This window comes from Pygocentrus nattereri, chromosome 10 (genome assembly GCF_015220715.1).
Source record: "Pygocentrus nattereri isolate fPygNat1 chromosome 10, fPygNat1.pri, whole genome shotgun sequence".
In the NCBI taxonomy this organism is placed as follows: Eukaryota; Metazoa; Chordata; class Actinopteri; order Characiformes; family Serrasalmidae; genus Pygocentrus; species Pygocentrus nattereri.
The window spans coordinates 30,651,646-30,674,808 of NC_051220.1; the positions used below are offsets into that span (position 1 = coordinate 30,651,646).

General features: G+C 37.7%; 1 protein-coding gene across 2 annotated transcripts; it reads right to left on the reverse strand.

The window, feature by feature from the left end:
- Positions 1-6,660: 6,660 nt before the first annotated feature.
- On the reverse strand, positions 6,661-22,507 carry kcnk10b (potassium channel, subfamily K, member 10b). 2 transcript variants are annotated; one of them, XM_017690731.2, is made up of 7 exons: positions 21,617-21,671; positions 19,075-19,484; positions 12,164-12,281; positions 10,634-10,794; positions 10,237-10,429; positions 9,559-9,701; positions 6,661-9,103 (listed from the first exon to the last, which is right to left on the reverse strand). In XM_017690731.2, the coding sequence occupies exons 1-7, from the start codon at positions 21,669-21,671 to the stop codon at positions 8,441-8,443; spliced, it is 1,743 nt and encodes a 580-aa protein (XP_017546220.1). In that variant the 3' UTR covers positions 6,661-8,440. The 2 variants fall into 2 exon arrangements, with proteins under 2 accessions (XP_017546220.1, XP_017546221.1); XM_017690732.2 differs by lacking the exon at positions 21,617-21,671 and adding an exon at positions 22,427-22,507 and having other exon boundaries at positions 8,441-9,103.
- Positions 22,508-23,163: the final 656 nt, after the last annotated feature.

The window sequence follows — 23,163 nt, forward strand, 5'->3', positions numbered from 1 at the left end:
AGCCACACCCTTGGGGGGGAGACGGATGGCTTCTGTTGGCTCTTTGACACCCACCCTCCCATCAGCTTCATCAATCAAACAAAGTCAGAGAGAAAATAGTGGGATGGCATCTTAGCACATGCTGACAGAGTGCTTTACTGTGACTTAAAATGCTACCAGTGCCTTTAATGCATGTTGGGAAATGATGAGCAATCTCTTAGCCTGGCCAAATGCTCTTCCCCACATTTCACCCTTTACATATTTACAATATATGCAGCATCAGCAGACTTCTGAGAACTGAGTGAACTCCAGGACTCTCAGTTGCCCTTGAAGATTCATTAACTAGTTTCCCCCAGAACACAACTGATCTGCTGCAGATGTAATTATGTTTAAGGCTACTTTATTTTGAAACACTGCTGTACGAAACCAATGCAATACTTAAAATGAAATACTTACTAAAATGCTTATTTAAAAACAACATAATAACAAACACCCTCTTGAGCACTGTTGCTTAAAGAGGAATCCCAACAAATTAAAAAATTTTGATTTAAACAAGTCATTCCGAGAGCTTCCATGTGGAATGGCTCATTTTAGAGAAACTTTACTTTATAGTTATATTTTATACTTAATAGTTAACTTTGTAGTTAAGTTTCTATCATGAGTACTACAACTTTTTAGTGGTGGTTCATAGTGTTGGCTCACATATTTGGTTCATTTACTATCCAAAACTACCACTGAACTTATGTTTTATATGCAATGCTGATGATGGCACAATAGAGGTACATCTGGAAAAGAAATAGCTTTCTGTAAAATCTATTTTGCCTTACAATACCCTGCATATATCTCTCCACTATGAATGCATTTTTAAAATACGTTTTAGGCCTAAAACTCTCAAACCTACCATAAAAAATGTCTTAGACATCAGATAGCATATTTGTAACCATTTCACACAATAACGTTCTGTGAGTAGCTTTTGGGGTCATTAATCATTTCTGATGTCTGGCTCCCACCATCACCACTCTGAGTAATTCTAACTCAACAAGACTCCATTTACACCTGGTCACTACATGCATCTTGAGTATCAGGATTATATTTGTAAGGCCAAGCTACATGAAAATGCAAGTGAAAACGCATCCAAGATGCATTTAAAACAGATACAAATCTCAACCCTACACCTAACCTACACCTACACCTAAAGAAAGTGATCTGAGATGCATTTGAGCCACATTATATCAGTGTAAACACATCCACCTCGCTAAGACACATTCGACAAACAAGACCCCTCCCAGTGCAACTGAAACTCTGCAGTATGAACAAACACTACTGTGCAAAACAAGCTGCAGACAAAGAGGCTGAACAATTCATAATTGGTTGCCACGTAACGAGCAGATGAACATATTCCATCCCACACAGCAATCGGATTTCAGTCTAATTAACCAGACATGAATTTAACTACGAAATGTAAATGCATGTGGCTAAAATCTTATCAAGATACAATCCAGATATTAATCACATGAAGTGACCAGGTGTAAATGGGGTTCAAGTTTCTTGACAATGTACCACATCACCTCAAACCACTCAGAACTTTGTTTACCGATTAAGTTTGTTTAAATAATTGCTTAAAAATTGGTGAACTTCCACTTTAAACGGACATCCGGATACAATGTAACAGTGAAAGCGAAAGGGTTTCTTAGCTGTTTCTCTTCCAGCCACATGTTACATTAAATCATGGTGATTCATGCGATTTGCACATTAGCAGCTGCAGCCCCAGCAGCCCAGATTAGGTCAGAACAGTGAGGCAACAAAACACAAACAGCAGCACGTGCCACTGGACTGATAACAGACCAAATAATCAACCGTGTTAAATATGGAAACAAAGGCTGTGAAAAAAGCTATATGGGAAAAGCTATGCAGAATATGGGGTTGGGATGATAATGCAAAATACTTCAGTAAAAGTGAGGAAAGACAGCAAAGAGTTTAACCCTTTTAATGGCTAGGCCCTGCCAGTGGCCCAAAATTTTATTACACAGTTCTACTCTAACCTAAGAACAGCTCAACCACTATGCACTGGAGTCCCTGTAGTTACTGAATAATAAGCCTTGTAATAGCTAATATGTAATACACCTTGGATTTTAATGGGTTAAAGGGAATTTTTTAAAATTCTCACAGTGCTTTAAAGTGGTGGTGATGGGTGTACAATACACATTTAATTTAATTTACTATGCAAAACAACCAATGAATTGGTTTTCTGAGTGTATATGTGTAATGTCGATGATGGTGTATTAGAGGCAAATCCTAAAAAATAAGCTTTCTTTAGTTCATCTTTATTGTGCACTACAACACCAACATGCATGTCTCCCCTACGAAAAGATTTTTTTTTATCATAAAACAATGTCTCAGGCATCAGGCAGTATATTCATAACCATTTAGCGTAAATAACCTTCTGTAATGTAATATTTAGAGGCATTAAATGCTTTGGACATGTGGTTCCTATCATCAGAGTCATTCTGACTGTGTAGGTTTCTCTGGAATGTGAGGTGATGTGTATTTTTTCTAAGAATTTTAAACCAGCATATTCTATCTGCAGCTTTTCCATCTGTTATCTTAATCTCCTTGATGCAACACCCTTGAAGTTATCGGTTTCATCACAGTTTGTGGCTTATTTCATATTCGTCTCTACTGCACAGGGACAGTGCCGGTCTGCTCCCTGCCAGAGATGCTTTTAGAAACAAGATGAGTCAGCTTTCTTGATAGCTTTCTCTGTCAAGGCAGGGGCAAACATATCATTTATGTCTGCTCTTCATTTTTATTGCTATGTGTCGATAAAGGTGTGAGCCTGCTACCTCACAGAACTCTTTTCATTCTGGAACTCACCTTTAGATGATCTGCCTCAGTTTCTGAATGAATGGACTTCTGTCTTGGTCCTTTCTGCTTGAGTGGTTTGGCAGGTGTGCTTTGTGTGGCTATATTTGGCCAAGGCTGGACTTTCATCAGCCGTTACCACCTGCCTGTCCTCTTAAACTCCCTCTGACTTTAACCTTCTTTTTAGAACGTTGTGATCTGCACCCTTTTCCTTCTGTGTCTTTTTCCTTCCAGCTGGTGAAATTGTTCTGAAGTGTCAGCGATGTTTTCATTGCCATTGCCAAGTGCCAACATCTGTCTCTAAAGTGCTTCCTCTCCTCTTTTCCATCCTACTGGACAGTCAAGGCGTAGTCAGTGCCTAGCGTGAGAGTCCAGTGCAGTGAGGCTCACAATATTGACAATTTCCATAACAATTGCACTGTATAGAGTCGCCTTGTTTTGCTCCTAGCACGTTGCAGGACATCCATGGGCTCTCTTGCGTATTCCCAGAAAACAAATCATCCATTGAGCATGCAGTCCTTATCAGGCTGATCATGCTGTGATATGGCTGAGAGAGAATCCTCACCTGATTCAAACACAATTATCTTTCAGCCTTCTGCTCTAATAAGGGGAGAGCGGGATTGACAGGCATGGTTTTCACTACATACACCAGGATAAATCAACTACCAGCAAACAAAAGCTGAGCTGATATTAGCACAAAAAAACAGGCATGTGGAACAACTGTAAATATTTCCTAGAATTAGTGTGTTTATGACTACATTCATATTGTTCACTTGTGCCAACCAGTATATGATTGCCACATGGTATGGGGACAGCTGGCACAGTGTTAAAAGGCTATAATTTCAGAGATTTAAGCCAAAATTGGAAATGTAAGTAATGAAAACTTTAGGAATGTTTCATTTACTTTATCACTGGCTTGCATTGAACCGTAGTGGACAAAGTAAACTTAAGTAAAAGTAGAGATGCCCTTCATTAAATATTGCTCAAATGAAAGTAGTTGCATATAGAGTAGATTATATTCAAAAATATTTTATATATACATATATATATATATATATATACATATATATATGTATATCAAATATATTTAATATACAAGACATTTGTGCCCTGCAACAGTGAGGGCAACAAGCCTGGATGTAAGTGTGAGCTGTTTTTACTGAAATAGATTCAAGAGTCCAGACACTGAGCAGCAGAAGTACATAGAGCACACAAGGACAGACAAAGAAAAACAGAACTAAACAGGGAACAAACAAATAACAACACTACAAGTGTCTCCTCTTATCTTACTCCCCTTATTACATACTAAGACTTATTATTCAGTAACTTCAATGACTTCAATGCAAACTGGTTGAGTTTTTCTTAGTCTGCTTACTGGCAGACCATAGCAATGAGTGTTGCATGAATCATTTCAATGTGCCTTCATTCTTTACTGTACAAGACTCATTTGACAGTTTATATTCAGACTGCCAGGCAAGGGTGTGCAGTGATTTAAGGTAAGGCAGACCATGTAAAGCCCTGCAACACATCCATCTTCACCTGTTTCTTACAGCAGAAGCTGGTGAAGATCCCTGAGCCTTGCAAACATCTTTCTTTCAGATTGCATAATAAAATGAATGGCTCCACTGCGGCATTGTTTCAAGGGGTGTGCTGACAGTTAGCTCAGGGGTACACAGGCAGATATGCATTAACTGAAATCTATGTGAGAGAACAAATGACGTTTCAGTCCCTCTTCAGTATAGTCACCCACAGTAGACACAACAACAGGGGTTCACACTGTTTACCAGTTCAATGACAGTTCAATGTGATATTTATATTATTATTGTCTCACAGTCACATGGAACATCAACTGATGTTTATAATGATGTTCCATTTCCCTGATCAGTTACGAGAAATCTGAACATCGTGCTTCTGAATGTTGGCCTTCATGTTTACACTGAATGCCTACTGAAGGTGTTACATTGATTAATATACATTCAGGGCCTCAAACATACTTTATTTTTAAACTGCTTGTATTATTTCACAAAAGGGAAGCATTCATAAGGCTACTCAGCAGCTACATAAGCCTTTCATATCAACTGACTTAAACCTATAAGGGTATTTATAAAGGCTTATTCTAACAACTGACGCTTGTTGGAATAAGGCTTTTTTGATGTTTATGTAGGCTTATGTCAATTATCATGAAAGGCTTATGTAAGTGTGATATAGCGTTACAAACACTGCCCTGCAGTAAAGTGTTACCAATACATTCCTAAAAAGATTTCTTAGCATTTATGAATTCATTATTTTAAAAAAAGTGAATGAAGAACACTAGCACTGCCACTATGAAACATTTATACATAACATCAGACACTTGCTTCCTCCACATACAGTTTCATGTCCAATCCGCAATTTGTAAACATTACTAAAACAGGAACTTTTATGTGCAATCAAGATAAAATCTATGCATACAAATGGTTTATGAGGCCTTCACTTTCTACTTTATTAGAAACATCTATTCTACATCTGTACCTAGTACAGTCGGGTATATTCGAGTTAAATGAAATAATGAATATGAGCTTTCAGATTTAATTTGATATTTACGTCCAAATCAGGTGAATGATGTAGGAATTACAAGCATTTTCATTAACAGCCCCCCATTTGTAGGTGGACAAACCAATGCTCACAAATAAGAAATAAATCCTGGGTTGCTTTTACAGTTGGCTTTGGGCCACTGTCCATCTGTACTATGAGCTGCCGCCCAATGAGTTTCAAAGCATTGGGCTGAATCTGAGCAGATAATATAGCCCTATACACTTCAGTATGCATCCTGCTAAGCAGTTCCATTAGCAATCATATGTGCGTAGGCCATAACACTACCTCCACCATGCTTGATAGACAAATGCATCAACCCTAGGAAGTGTCTCTGACTCAGCAGTATTTCATGGAGAAGGGATGTGCTCCAAATGAAGCTCGTGTCACCAATGTAATTCTCAAAGGGCCAGTGTTCCAGACAAGCAGGAGCATACTTAACATAAGCAATCAATTATATGAAGACTGAGATGAAACTGATTAAACAAGAGGAAGCGGGTGTGCTTCTGCTTTATCGCAAAACCAGCAACCACATCTGTGCTGTGTAGATAAGATTAGTGACAGCCTGTCATAGAGGGTCAGGCCCAGTTTATGCTTTAGCTAAAGGTTTTCTAAATGTGAGCATAGATAGTATGTACATTTTTTACAGTTACATAGGATCTTTGGAACATGCATCATGTTAGTCATGACTGAAATCATTGTAAAGTGTATTATTGAAAGTTCTTGTTTAAGACAAGCACATGCAGTTTAGAACTTTTACTCTATTAAAACATCCAGCTGATGCAGTCAAAACTAGATCACTGATAAAATTTGTGCAGTATACAGTCACGTACAAGTCTAGACATTTCTGACCATAAATCATGACAAGTGCATTATTAGTCCAAAGTTATAAGATACTGTGAGATACGAACGTTTGAACGCCCCAGGCTTACAAATCACCTTTTATTGATTTTTTTTAAATAAGCAAACACATCCTCTACAAGGAATGCACCTAAATATGTCATTTTTTATGTAAAGTTTAGTGTAGTATGTCTATTTACTTGTTAAGTTTAACATATTGGAAAAAAATAAAACACAAAAAATGTGCCATAACTTTTTCACAGGCTACTTTTTATCTTGTATATATTTTTTACAATATGTTACATTCAACAAATAAACAGCAACTGTGCATTAAAATGTGTGTTCTCTGTAGAGGATGTTTGAACTTTTCACTTAGGAAATAATCAAAACATGTCATTTGACCAGGAGTGTCCAAACTTTTACATATGACTGTAAAGAAATATAACCAAACCAAAAATTTAAAGATGCTCTGCAAGAAAAAAAGGTTAATAATCAAAACCTAAGAACAACATGAGTGATGTCACCAGTCATTAAGCATTTATTTTCTACATTTTATGTAGCATTTGCCCAAGAAGTCTCAAAATTAATAAAAATTATTTGTTGTGATATTTGAATATTCACATAAGGCATTTAAACTAATATGTGAGAAAAGGTTGCCACTACTGACATAAGCCACTTCAGAACTGAAAAACAAAACCAGTGTGCCCATTTCTCACTGCTTGGGAATGCATACATTTTATACAAGAGAATGCACATTATCCACTTCATTCTTTTATTAGATTTCTTTGATTGTGACCAACAGCCAGGATTCAGCTAATTGGGTGATAAAAACACTGATGCTGGAAAAAAATATTCTCAAAGCACAGAAAGCAGTCAAATGTTGTCTGTATGTAACACCAGAACATGATCTCAGATATTTAAGTGTTATGGTTCACACCTTGTCAATATGTCTGAAAAAGTGATTAAATGATTGACTGTAAATTTCTCTAAGGGGACACTCAGTAACAGCTCTAACTAGCCCTGTAGAAGTGAACCCTTAAGCTATGGTTGCCAGGTGTTTGTCCTTTTGGGGTGTGACCAAGGGTGCAGCTGTCTTTACTCACTTCAGAAGGCCACTCAGGCATCAGTCTGGTCAGGTGTTCCAGGTAAGTACTAGGTTTTCTAGCACATTAGGACTCTCAACAACACTGTTGGGGCAGTGGCTGGAAAGGCCACAGTTTTAGGCTTCATACACACAGAAGGAGGTACATATTGGCTTTCATCCTCCAAGACTAACGTGCAATAGGTGAAAGACCAATACTACCCAGGAAAATGGCAGTAATTGAATGGAAATTGGCAGCAACTTAACTGGCAAACCTTTCGAAAATGACCAAAAACACTTACAAAACAATATCAATTCTGATTGTGCATGATATGATATGTGTTTTTCTAAGATGTCACATTTTATTTTATGATCAAAACAAAATGAGTGAATGATGCATCAAATGACAGATAACATAAGTTCGAGTCAGACAGGTTGGTGTGGACAGTTCCTAGCAATGATGTACTTCTTGTACATTCTTTTCACAGTTATTCAGCCAGTTTAGGATAATGAATATTAGCAGTAGTGATATAATCTTGTTTACTGTTAAAATCTTGGTTAATAAACTAAATGAATGCAGCATGTTTCATGCATATCACACTTTCATTTTTTTAGAATTTTGAATAAAAGTTGTTGAAGAAACATCTGCCCATTTGTTCTAATTCAGCTGAATTAGGTTTGAAACGGTGATTAAATTCAACATGTACTGGTGTCTGTGATATGTACTATGTAAACTCACATCCCAGATTTGCCTGGACACAAAGTGATGGGGTGTCAGCCGCAGTTTCTTTCAAAGGAACCACAGGTTATTGGTTAGTCTCCCATCACAACTTCTTTTTGAAGCGCGGATTCATACAATATAGCTGCATTAGTCTTCATGAGTCTCAACAGAAAATATTTCTCACAACGTAAAAAACATAACATGCTTCATATTTGATAGGAATCCACTTCACATTTTTGGCAACCAAAACATAATTTGTTGTTTGGGAACAGTGCATGTTGTCTAATATTCATTTGATGGAGTCAAGCCATAGCATACAAAACAGAAAGGCACGTTCTGTGGCATTACTGAATCACTTGCCTCTTCTTTTCACATAACAGGTTTGTCTATGGCTGATATTCTCTCTCTGCCAGCATTTTGTCATTGTCTCTTTCTTTGGCCTGAGCTGGCACAAAACCATTCTGCTGCTTGAGCTGCCTGGCATATGGAGGCAGATACGTGAAGGCGGTGTTCTGTTCTTTCTCCATCAGCTCCTCCTCTTCACCCTCCTCTTCTCCAGCCTCGTGTCTCTCCTCTGCCAGCGTGGTGTTGCTGCTGTTGCTGCTGAGGGCCTCGAAGGCTCTGGGTCGGAGTGTGTCCTCTGAGATGTTCTTGTTTTGTTCCCTGGTCCTGTTCCGCTTGGCCAGCTTAGTGAGGGAGCCGAAGCGGTTGAAGATGTTCTCCTCTGAGGTGGCCTGCTGGCTGTGTGGCTTATCGTACTGCTCTCCTTTCAGACGGAGATTGTTGAGCTTCATATCAATGCTCTCTTGAGAGGATGTCTTGAAGCGTCCTCTATCAAAGCTTGCGAAGACAGCCCTTTTCTCAGGAGACAGCATGTCAAGAGAATGTGCTCGCTGTTCCAGGCCAAGCCGTCTGCGCTCCATGCTGCGGATGGTGGCCGCCCTCTGGAGCTTGTCATGGATCTCCACACTGAGGCGTCGTCGCGTCTCTTTGAGCTCCGCCCGCATGTTGGCCTTCCATTCAGCAGCGTGGGCTTTAAACTCCCCAACCTGAGTCGCACAAAGGCAGCCAGCATTACTCTTGAATGTAATGATTAAATGCCACTAAAATGTCAGATATATCGATCATATCATGACTTAGCAGAAAACGCCTCTAAAAACATTGTTTGTTGTAAACTACTTTTTACATGTAATCACTGTCATAAGTAGGAATCATAACCCAAACATTTTTTTTCCAAACATCCCTTTCACATCTATGTAATTTTCTTTGTAGTTTCACATTAATTACTGAATAACTACACAGTAGTTAATGAATAATAAGTCTAAAAATTCACATAATGTAAGCATGACCAATGTTTTCAAATGGCATAAATAAATGCAATGACTGGAGGAGTTTGTCTTATGATAGTAACAAATTATGCAATTTTATGTGCTAACTGCTCAAGCATTTCCAAAGAATTATATGAAATGCTGCCATGTTGTGTAATTGGGAATTCAGTTCTTACCTCCTCTTTAGTCTTCTTGGAAAGGACTCTTAGCCAGTCTCCAATCATACTCAAAACTGCTGCAAAATATGCCAGACCCACTAAGATCCAGAACCAAACCAGTGGTTTGTACCACTTCATGTATTCAATCTTCCTGTCCCCACCTGAAAATAAATCACCACTTTTCAGTTCCTTTTCAGCATAAGCCATCAACAAACACGACTTTATTTGTGAAGAAAGACCTTTTAAAATCCCCTTTTTTATGAGTTTTACTACACACTTCTACAAACTACGAATAGCTCAGTTGGTTTGCACTGAGGTCCTTGCAGTTACTAAATAATAAGCATTAGCATATAATAGGCCTGGGATTTTAAGGGGTTAAACAAATGATTGCCTCCCACTCACTTATTAACCTAAAGCAAAATAGCATAAATTAAGTGACACTAGTACACTAAGTTGCTTAATACTTAAAACCAGACATACACAGTTTATTCAGTTTGCTGTGTTACATTCCTCTTTGTTTTACTTGTCCTTCTCTTTGTATCATATTTATTGTTATGTGTTACTGTTCTTTGTCTTCAAGGCACTTCAAGACGTGTGTTTTGTATCTTTGTTGAATGCTGAACTTCCAAAAGATTTTCATTATAATGTATTCTTGAAAATTGAATAGAAACATTTGCACATCAACAATTTCTGTACCTGCTACATAATCCCCAATGCCAACAGTTGTGAGAGTAATAACAACAAAGTAGATGGCTTCCAGCGCAGTCCAGCCTTCAATGTGTTGGAAGATGAAAGCTGGGATAGTGACAAAGACAATGCACCCCGCCAGGATGAAGAGTATGGTTGAGGTGACACGGATTTTGGTCTGACTAATCTGTCTATGTCTCTGCTGCAGATAAAAACAGACAAAACATGTATTTTATGCCTGATAAGCTAAGATAATATACATAAGCTCTATAGCATTATAGTATGCAGACAATGGGTTACTGTTGTAAGTAAAATAAAATAAAGTTATCTTGTGCTAAAGAACAACATATTCATCTTAAACCAGAGCAAGACTTCAGTATCCTCTGGGAGATTAAAAAAATCTTACCCTGAAAATTTGCTCCACCTTTAAAATGCTCTTAACAAATATGGTCCCAAGCTGATCACCAATACCAGCCAGGAGGAACCCAAACAAAGGAATCCCAAAAATGGCATACAGGATGCAGAAGATCTTTCCACCCTCAGTGCTTGGTGCAATGTTCCCATAGCCTGCATATGTGGGTGTATATGAAGCAAAAGGTTAATTCCCTTCAACCAAGCCATACAGCAGCTATTGAATCACTCTGTAGAAACAACGGCGTTAGGAAGAAAATTGTTGGGTTGCATTGAGAGACAGTGGCAGTAATTACAGACTGCTGAGATAAAAATAATGCAAGAGTGAGACAACAGGCAAACAGTTGCAGTTCTAGCTCCAGAAAAATAAACTGTACGTCTTCCCTTATCTCTTTATACGGCAGAAATAAATCGAATAAATATGAATAACAGGTATAGCAGCTTAATATATCAGTGACATGTCTACCAAAAGACAAAATGGTTCTGTCAACGTTTTCTGGATATTCTGCATTGCTTTAAATCTGAAACCTTGGCTACTTCTATGTCACATTCATGAACCTGGGTTTGATTTTTTTTAAAGATATCAGATATTTAAAATGTACACAAAAAGGTGTGACACTGTACAATTGATTCCTGATTTCGAAAAAGAAATTTCTCAGTGCTTATGAAAGATGAATCAGTTGCCGCATTGTACTACAGCATATTTAAGGCGAGTGAGAAGCTGCAGTGAGTTTTTCAGTTCTATCCATAAAGTTGCATTACATAAAGTTATTAATGAGAGGCATCAATGCCTTTAAATTACTAGAATAAGGTGATTTTTTTAATCAAAATTATAGTAATTTGCTACTCTTAACACTTCAGATGAATGCTAATTTGACTGCTAGTAATAATGTAATTGTTCAATAATCTCAATGTTTATTTCGACCCAGAAGTACATTAAGGGTGACCCTCATTTACATCATAGTCCGGCAAGTTAAACAGGGATTAAAAACATAAGTAAACAAAACAAAATCATCAAGACAAGAAGATTTATAAAGAAAATAAAACAGCTCAAATAAGAAACAGGCATAAATGGCATTACCATATATATTGGAAACACATAAAAAGTAGGTAAAAGAACCAAATAAGACAACAAACTATTAAAAAAAGTAAAAATCTTTCAAATAAAAAGATTGAATAAAATAGCAAACAAAATAACACAGTAAAAGAATTACATCAAATTAAACAGTTTCCATAAAATAGTACAATAAAAAATTGTCTTAAACATAGAATGAAAGGGGGTAGGGTGCACATAAAGACCAATTACTGGATTCTTTTTTCCAAATATGATTATCTTATTTGAAAGTTACAGAGACTTCTTTCAATATACTACCATTGTAGTTACTTTTGTTAATTATTAATATTAAATATTATATTAACACATCTATATTTATATTAAAGTACTAACATGAAACAATTTTCTTCTAAATGTATAAGCTTTGTGTTTGAGGTCTGGAAGACTTCAGAGAGAATAAAAGCATTTTACCTATTGTGGTAATGACTGTCCCAACGAAGAAAAAGGCACTGCCAAGGTCCCAGTGGCTGGAGTTATAGAATGTGTCCCCAATTGGACTCACGCCAGCACTGACTGCATCTACTGCATGCTGAAGAGACAACAAGTAGCAAGAGAAATGCATAAGAATCTTCTGCCTTACGGTTTAATTCTTGCTTTGTGACTAACCTGTGACATTCAACCAGTTTCTATCTATAGCATTAAACAATACACACCAGGGCCCTCAGGCCTGTCAATAAAAGCAACAGGCACATCTGGTACTCAGAACTCTGATTATGTAATACAGAGGAAGGTGGTCACATCAACACTGCAGATGTGCCAGAAGACAGAAAAGGAAGAGAGGAGGACACAGTCGGCATGTATCCACATCCATCCTCTCTTTTTCCTGTGCTAAAGCTGCTTTGGCAACAGAAGGGCCCCTCCTGCTCAGCAGCCAGGCTTAGATGCTCATTCATTTTGAGGCTACATTTAAAGGCTTCACTGTGGTCATTCAAGAAGAATATTATTCCCCAGCCTAATCGTAAGCACATTATTACTTGATGTTATTGCAGTGTTAAACCAGAGGGCAAACAGTTTACTTATTGAACCAATTATTTGTATAATTTTTCTACACGCTTGTAAAAATGTAAGCTTCAATCAATACATTTTATTGATTAAGTGTACTGCACATATTGCTTGGTAATGTGCCTCCTAGTTTATTCATAAATCACAGATGTAGATCAAATTCACCACCGGCTGAAAGTGGAAGGGAATTTAATACTTTATTTTTCAGTCTCACATTGCTTTCAAACAAGCAATAAGATCTGTGGGTCTATCTGTATTAATCCATGTAAGTCATTATACTGTATATGCTACATACATTAAAAAAAGATTCCTTAGTGGTTATTCAGTAACCACAGGCAATGGTTTCATTCAGTACCATGAGTTCTGTATAGAACCACTTCATGCTTAAATGGTTCTTGGCACTGTGAAATGCTTCTTTAGGTCGATGGAGAATGTGTTGTATGTGGTTGTTTGAAAATGTACTGTATAGCACCAAAAGCATCCTTCTATTGTTACAAGCTTAATTCATTGTTCTAAATAAAACTATTGCCTTTACCAAAGAATCCTGGAAGAACCATCTTTTTTATGTGTGTAGAGCAGCAATATTGTCAGACTCTTTCAGCCTTTCAGCCTCAGTGCATAGTATTCTATTCATGAACTTTGCAGAGCAGTAGAAATCGCTGAAACATATCTTGGAGCGATCAACAAGCATCACTGTTTGAAATTTATTCTTCATCTTTCATAAAAAAGCCTTAAATATCAAGTGCTTTCCACACCAATGCCATTTACATTGTGTTGTGACAAAATCAGGGCAGTAAAATCCCAACTGTCTCTGCTTCCCTCATATCTTCACTGCTGACACTGGGAGAGCTATGCTTATGAAATATTTACAAAGCCACATGTTCAAGTCAGCGGAAGCTGTTTTTTAGCATGGAAACCTATCATTTGTGTACCCTCGTGTAAGGCATTTGTGTATCTTTTTTCAGTGAATCTCACCAATAAAGAGTGTATAAGGACAGTCTTTAAATACACTGGTGCCGACAGCACTGTGCAATTAGTTGAGAAGTGTTTTACCCATGTTGTTATTTGTGATAACAGCACTTTTTTCACAATCACTGTATCATTCTACAGAGCGCAAGCTGCAAAGTACCGTCTATGGTAGACAGGTATGCAGGTATGATGCTAAGTTTCCACTTAAGCACAAAACATACTTAAGAAAAGTTCTGTAAGAGAATCTTTAAGCTGGGGCCTGTTTGGTCAGATTCAGGAGGAGTAGACAGTAGGCCAACATCAAATTCTGAACCTGCTGTCACCGCTTAGTGAGGTCAGTGGTTGTGATGGAGGAACAACTAAACAAACTGGAATTGGCCAGAAATGAACAAAATACAATTCAGCGTTCCAAAATACTTTTCATGCTGGCTGAAACAAAATAGCATTCCAATTTATTCTGGCAAACATTGAAAAGGCTAAACATGAGATTGTTTTATGGCTCTATCTATAATACACAAGGCTATTATTTTTTATGGTAGAAGGAACTGCCAATATTACATCTACAGTGCAAGTAGAGGCATTATCACTGTTATCACAGCTATGATGTTATTCACAATACTACACCACCTCAAGTGTTCTACTGATTAAATCACTATGGTGGTCTGGCTGTCTTTTTGTTTTTTCAAGTATAGGAAGTCAATATTATGACAGTGCAAAATCCTTAAATCCTTAAAGGTCCAAAGTGAAACTGAAAAGGGTCAATTCGTATTAGGCTAAGCTGGAATATTTCAAATGCACTGAAAACAATGTTAATAATACTAATAAAATTTTTGCAATGTAACGTAGAATGGCAATAACATAGCAACATAATCAAATATTAAGTAATGAAATGTAATAAAATCTACATACAGTAATACAATATTCTCCATGTTGTTGCTGTCAGAGTAAAACCGTATTATCCTTTTTTTGCTTTTTACTTTTTTATATTATCTGAAAATATGAACAATGTGTAAAAATGTCATGAAGAACTGACCAACAGAAATTTTCCAAAATGACTTAGAATAAAATCTTGCTCGCCTTCACTTACATTGAAAATTCGGAATATTGATTCCGATACAGAAAACAGCTTCTTCGAAGAGTGACTTCAAAGGGGCTTTAAACAGCACTGAGCAGAGAGTTGAATGTTAACAGTAACATGCTGTCACTACAGTAAGCCTGAAAGGTCAAGTTAGCACTTAGCAGAAAAGCAGCCTGTGACTAGAAATGCTTTGTTTGTTCTGAATCATCTCTCCACCGCAGGACGCAGGTAAAAAGAGGAGTTATTTATGCCAGGATCCTTGTAAGAAAACAGCAGGCAGGCGGGAGGTTTTGAGTCACCACTGTTCAAACCTCCTCAAAATTCGCTTTTTCATCCAACGCCCCCGTCAAGCAGAACAACACTGCATCACTCCAGCTGGTCTCAGACACCAGGGTGGGGAAAGACAACATGACAAACATGACAAAGCATCAAATGCAGGAGATACCAAGCATGCTGGAAACCATTTCATCTCTCTGGGGTAGGCGTGGGCATCTAAAAACAGCGGTCAGGATATTTTCTCGTTAAAAAATTACAAGAATCAATTATATCCCCCGACAACCAATCCCCCACCAAATATACGCAGTTTGCTGCAGCTTCGACTTACTTTCTAATCTATTTTGAGTTTTTCTGCTTTGAACAACAATTGTTTTAATAAAAATACTTAAGAACATTCACATATTAAATAATAATATGCAGAGAAACCCACTATCCTTTGAAAACTACTTCAGCTGTTCCAAAAAAGTGGCTGACTGAGTGACAAAACCTCAGGCCACTGACTAAAATTCCTTTTCATGTTATGCTAGTGACATGTTTTTATAAACCTATTCAGAGGTGGGTAGTAACCAGTTACATTTATTTATGTACATGTACTTCTACGCCCTGCGATGGACTGGCGACCTGTCCAGGGTGTTTCCTGCCTTCCGCCCAAAGACTGCTGGGATAGGCTCCAGCATCCCCCCGCGACCCTGACGGAGGAGCGGCTTGGAAAATGGATGGATGGATGGTTGGATGTACTTCTACTTTTCCTGAAGTGAGTAAAGGAATCTTTTTACTCTATTACATTTTAGTTATTTGTATTTAGTTACCAATTCTATTTTTTGTCTGTGTGTGTTTAATATTAATGTTTTGACAGTGGCAATATTTGCACTGCTCCGTGATTGGTTACATTTCTGACTTTATAGCTTTGCATTTTAGACCACAAAATCTCAAAAAGAGAAGAACTAAGCCGCACATCTTCATTTCCTGTGCTGAAAAATGCTGAATTTGGTAAGACGTTCTACTGCAGCAGATTTTCATTCTGCTTCCATTGTATTTCTGATCAAGTTGTTTTGAGGTACTTTTACTTGTGTAATTATTTTTTGCATGTATCAACACTTTTACTTGAGTACTGATTTAGGTTACTCTCCCCACCCCTGAATCTGATCATGAACAGCGTTGGTGTTTGTTTTGATGCTGCTTCAGCAGGTGCAGCCACAGATAGCAGTATTAGTAACTACCATCTCTGAGGAACATCAGGCTGTTTTCATACCCAGTTCACTTTCTAAAGACCATGCTACAATTTTGTTTTGTTGGTTTTTTTGATATTGTACCTTTACTGCGACCCTATCTGGACTAACCTGTTAATGATGATGATGATGATGATGATGATGATATTGTATCTCTTTTATTTGGTTAGATGGTGGACTGCATTGGCTAAACTGGACTAAATCACATTGATCAGGTTGCTTTCGAATTATGTTTGTGGTCTTATGGTGTGTAGAAAAGAGAACCAACAGGCTTCTCTCTCTCAATAAAAAGCCCTAATACAATGTTTGTTTGTGAAACCAGCAATGGAGTGCGCATGTGCTTGTGGTGCAGCAGTTGATGAGCTTGATATGATATGATAAGATGGCAAGAAAACAACCTGAAACACGTTACTGCCGTCTTCCCACATCCTGTGGCTCACCGAATGACTGGCGTATAGTCCTCTTGAACAGCTCTGGCACAAGCAGACCACACAATAAATAACTAATTTCTCAGAACCTAGTATCTAGAACACCTGAATTGACACCCTCCTCTACATATTTATGGCCACTGACTTATTCAGGTGGTCTTAGGTCTGGGAGGACACACCTTCAGTAAGGAGACATGTATTGATGTCCAGAAGGTACCAAAATAAAGGACTGTATGCTCGTCTGCTGAAAAGTCAGCATCAGTCAACAATACAATATACCTGGAAGTGGGACTATATGGTGAGCACTAAGTTATGACCTAATGGCACCTATGGGAAGATGAGAATAGAATACCTTCTGGCCACCCATTCTCAGAAGTGACTCAATGAAGGCATTAATTGAACACTGATCAGTTTTCCAGCAGTGGTTTGAGTCCATCTGCTTCCTGATCATTAGGGAGCCCTGACATTTGTTTCACATGAGTAGAGCCAACTCATAACTCACAACCCACCGTTTGAAGGAGGGTTTTTGTAAACAAGATTGCATGGTATGTAGAACCTTTTGAAAGGGGGCCTAATTTTTTTAACTTTATTTTTTTTCTTTATATAAAAACATTTGTTATGGTTTGTAAAAATTGTTTACAAAAATGGATTTGTTTAAAAACATATTAAGTCCATATGGAACATATGCCCCAAAAATGACCCATTTTGAGGTCATGTCACAAAAACCAATGCATTTATGTTTATCCAGCTATGCAGCCTATAGCGATTTAGCCTGTCTGGCCTGAGATTATTTACATATATAAGTTTTAAAGACACAGTAAAAAAATGTATGTAAAAAAACAAAAATGTAGATTAAAGTTTAAAGAATCCCCACATAATGTAAAGATGTGGTGTGTAAAGGTTCTATTTAATAACAATTAAATATATTTTTTCCAAAAACTATATATTAGAGCTAAGAATAAGCTGTAATAGTGTAACAATATGAAGGTTATGAGCAACTTTTACTGTGATAGCTTACAAGCACAGACCAAATAAAAAGCCTTATTCTGCATTAAGGATGCAAAATCAAGCAATACTGAAAGTGAAAGGATTTAGTTTTGACTTATGCAACCTCTCCAAGGTGTAATGCCCCAATGGACAGGGGGCAGGAAGAAAAAGCGGTTTGAAGAAAAAGCAGTTTATAAAATGTGTGTGTGTATGTGTGTGTGTGTGTGTGTGTGTGTGTGTGTGTGTGTGTGTGTGTGTGTGTGTGTGTGTGTGTGTGTGTGTGAGTGAATATTGTTATCATTTCAGAGATCAGTCCACATGTTTAACTGAAATTGGTGTATTGTAGTTCCTCAGAATGTTACATAACAGAGACACTTTTCTTGAAGGTAAGTCAGGTTCTAATTCTTTATATTTGTTTCTCATCCTGAGGTCTCCTCTGCCATGACCGTGACTGTTATATAAGAAGCACTGCTGGTGCATCTGTGCCCATAGTCAGGGTCAGTATATGTGAAGTGTCTATATAAATCAGGGCTAACAAAGCCATTTACATCCTGAGAGATCACTTGTCAGTCTACATATGAAATTGGTTATTTATTATAGCCTTGTGCTGGGTAAAGCATTAATAGCAGTGGTATGGGGAGCCCACAGGCATCTCACTATTCTCAGCTGGAGGGCCCTTAATAGGGCCTTCAGAGAATTTTTCTTTATATGTTTTATATTTACTGTGTGATATTTTTGTTCATTTTACAAAATAGGTCAATGTGTCTATAAATGCATGATTCGCATAACACACCACAAGTGCTCTTATACTCAGTTCTGCCAAACTACATGTTAACCCTGAGAGGTTGCAGTTACTGCCAGCAATAACAAGCGCATGGTGTAATTTGATTTGAATTTTTCTCACTTGTAACTCTTTGAAAGGTAAGACGTTGTGTCAGAATTACAGATTTTCAACATTCAATCACATTTGTATTATATTTGATTATGATATGACATTTTAACTTGAAAATGTTACTGTTGTGCATAGAGCCTTGTGTGTTAAAACAATTCATAACATTATTGCCATTTTTGACAATAATGATCAAAACAAATGGAAAAAATGTCAAAGACATCGATAGAAATTGTAAACTAATTGTAATTGTAATTTATTGTGTAACAGACTGTAAATGCATAACTATGGAATTACATATGAATACCATAGCAAAATGAAAGTAATAGCTCTCAACTTCTTAGGGTTATTCAAAGTCATTTAAATAAATTTTGATTAAAAGTACTCTAGGAGCTAGGTATTTTAATTCCTGATCTAATTTGGAGAGAAGGGCGTCTTGCAAGAGCCACTGCCAATGAGCTTACCTTAATTAGGGCTTCAAGCTCCTCGTGGGTCACACAGGGGTTCCTCTGGAGAAACAAGGCCTTCTCCTGGGTGATTGTGTTCTTTTGGTCGCTCTCAAAGGGCTGCTCTAACGCCTGGAACGCCAATCCACCCACCACCAGGTACACAACCACCACCACAAACACTGCCAGCACTGTCTTCCACTTCATGACAGAGTGGAGGGCTGAGCTGTCTGCTCCAGCATCCATGTTGGGAACTATACTGGCTGAGCGGGAGGAGATAGACAGCCGTGGCAGCGGACAGTGGTCGTTTCCCTTCAGTTCACAGCCCACTGGGTTCTGTATAGCAGCCACGCTGGCCTGGACCAGTGTGGCCTGCGCAGCAGCAGGTTGTGGCTTCTTTGGGGTGGCCATGTTCGTCTGAATTGCCACTAAAGAGAGGGAGATAAGATTTATTCGGCTAACTGAGTGAATTGCTGATAAATCCACTTGCTGAAAAAAAAATTTTTAATTAGCATAAAATTCTAAGACTTATTATTCAGTAACTACATGGACAGCAATGCAGACTGGCTGAACTATTTCTTAAGTTACAGACATGAGGAACAGAAGATAGGATCTTTCAATAGTTCCACTTAAGTGTTTAAAGTGTCAGGCTACACCAATTAAAACTGATACAAAAGCAATATGGTGCAAATCTGGGTTTGCGCATTCTCTTATGAGCTTATGTAATGTAATCCACTGTATGAAATTCATCCTTAACATAAAGGCCAGTTTTCCAGAACCATATTATTCCTAAACCTAGACTAAAAACATTTTACAATGATTCACCATTGGCAAAAAGAATTCATCAGTGTTAGTAGCCATAAATGTGCAGAGGGCTATTTGAATGTGAGGTCAAGGCATATTTTTTTCAAATACTTTAAATCACTAGGTGAGTGACCTTCACAAGAGAAAGACTAAATGCTGTTCTGTATGGGTCAGTGATTTCCAAATGAGGCATACCGGGAGCTATAATAGAATTTAGAGAGAAGGGTGGGGTGGGGTCACTCAAGGTGAAGGACAAAGCGAAGGAGCCGCCCATTTTTTTAGATTCTTACAAGATGCTCACTTGCAACCCCCCACGCAACACTCCACCCTCTCACACCCCACCCCCCCAACATCCCACCCGCCCCACCAACACCCACCACCACCAGAGGAGGGGAACTCTTTCCCTTTGTGGTGCACAATGGGGCGGAGTCTGGACAGCCAATGATGTAATGCTGAAGCCACAGAACTCTCACCACATTTTGACACAGTAAGTAACAATTGTACCGTGAAACTCTTAACAGTAAGCAGATCAGTTTTTAATGAGTAGTAAGACTAGTTTACCAATGCAAACTGCAGCATCTATTTTTATAGCTCAAAATTGCAAAACTTTACTTAGGTGAGAAAACATTTCTTAATGCATTTTCTGTTTGTTTGCTATGTTTTTTTCTGACTTTTTAAGCTCAGTACATATTTTGTGCATTGCCTTAAAATGTGTGATACTGCCCTTAACATAAGTAAACTACGTCATTTCTGTTTGTTGCCTAATTATCAATTTATGAAATTGAACAGCCGCATAGAGTGACTCAAGGACAGCCAGGAAGCATAGCCAGGAAATGCTGCACAACGTCTCCCTCCCATGGAATATAAATCCTGTTAACTGGCACCTTAGCGTCCAACAAAGCCCAAAGCATAATGGAAAGAGTCAATAATCAAACTGTTAGAGGTTAAGTCAGCACCTTCAGGCATGCGTTCGATCATGTTGTAGAGCTGTCACAATCCAAATCCAAAAAGGGCAAATAATAATAATAGTAATTATAATAATAATAATAACAATAATAATCATAAGTTACATTTATATAGCGCCTTTCAAAACCCAAGGTTGCTGGGTTTCTGACTATAACAATTCTGTATAAATTCTGGGTATATTCCACACATTTTCATAAAAACACAGTGTATATTTGTTACATTCATGTATTACATCAACATGCCACTCAAAAGCACTGCTTTTAGTGTAGGGATCTACAGATTTGGTCAGTAATGACTTCTGTGTATCATTTTCTATATCTTTCTAACACTGCTGACACAAGTTCTTAACAATGACATTAGACACAACTTTATTTAACATGATTCACCAACCTCCACCGTCATCACTCCGTGTCACTGATGCACCTTTTCTATAAACATTTTGCAGGTATGTCCACTCCATGGAAGTGCCCACAACATTTACAGGCTCATTTACATTTACAGGCTCATTTACAAGCAGCTTAAATATCCATGCAAATAACATACTTACATTTTCTATAAGTATATATAGTTAAGTATGTCAAAAGGTTTGCATGCACAAAGGAAAATCTTGAATCTAATAAGAAAACTAAATAGCATAGAAAGATGCACAAGGCAACACTTGATTAATATAATTTTAAAACACTATGCATATGATATCTTCTAGTAAACAGAGGAAACCATGAATGCCATTTATAAATGAATACATAAATAAAACCGAGAAATTGAAATATGAGAAATTTAAAAATCCAACCTGTCTCGCACTCCCAGTTCACATGTTTTCTTGGATTCTCAGCTGGAAATTTCATGGTGACTCTTCCACAAAAAGGAATTTAGTCTATGATATTAATTTGTTACATTTTTTAAAACAAAAGAAAAAAATATCTAGGCAGCTTCCCTTTCTGATCTCTCTGCTCGTGTTCAGTACCTTAAAGCGCTTATATTAGCTAAAAGGGTTAACACACGACCACACGCCTGGGTTTATAATTTATTTATTTAATTTGTTCCACTCGTATTCCGACAGACCCGGCTGATTCGTCGGACTCCTCGCGTGTGTGAACTATTAGCCAATCGTAGAGCAGGGTTTCCGATCTCATTGGCCAATCCGCTTGCGTGGGAGGCGGGAGCGGACGGAATACCGGTGGGGTAAAACTACTAGCGCATGCGCGCATGCTGCTTCTGCGGGGAGCGTGGTGGTACACGCCTCGTTACAACCGTTTGGTGATGTCCCTCTCAGCACTGCATGATCACTTCATATAAGACCATATAACCTAAATAGCACATATAATACCAAAGTCACTGTGTAACTAAAAAGACTAATAACACACCGATTTTACGCTGATAAACGGGGTGGTGGCTAAGAACGGAGATAAATCCTCAGGGCTGCACCTAGCAGCTAATTATATGCACCCACTTTCCTTTGTTTCACAGCCCCCGCTGGAAAACAACACCGCATTTGACGTTAAATAGAAAAAACCGCGAACTGCATGAGTTAAAGGAAGGCTGTTGTAATTAAAAGAGAAACTGAAGTCAAACAGTTTCCCTCAAAACACGTTTTACTTACTGGTTACAAGGTGGATCCCAACGATTCTCCCTCAGAAGGCGCATCTATGCCGGTAGACTCTTGGAAGGTGGGGAGGCGGAGAGTGAGACAAGAACAGTGGGAAGATGTGATTGCTTACGTAAGCATATTAATTGCTTAGCCACCAAAAATATAAAAGTCCATGGTGGGTTTTCCAGACAGGTTTATTCTTAGACTGTAAGGAGTGATTCCTGAATAAAATCCTGTGCAGTGAGGCATTACCTCAAAGTATTTCCTCAATAGGTCTATTATCAACCTGTATTTTATGAAAAACAGATATGCATGGTGTACAGCTAAAATGCTTTCGGTTGAATTGGTGGAGATAATGATACTCATCTAAAATATCTCTTACAAATAAAGTGTATAGTAATACTATAAAATACTATAATATTTCTATAGTACTGTCATACTTTTTATAGCAATCTATACCATCTTTGGCTTTGTAATTTTCCTGTAGTGTGTAATCTCTTTCAGTAAACTATACTAATTGTTTGAGTTCATTTTTGGAATACATTTTTAGCACAATCGTTTCATATGGGATTATTTGTGTATTATTATTATTATTATTATTATTATTATTATCATTATTATTATTATTATTATTGTTGTTGTTGTTGTTGTTGTTGTTGTTGTTGTATTAAAAGTTATGAAAGTGTGGTCTCTGTCAAGGATGTGTTAAATTATTTTCACTTAAATTTTACAAAACATGTAGGGGCACC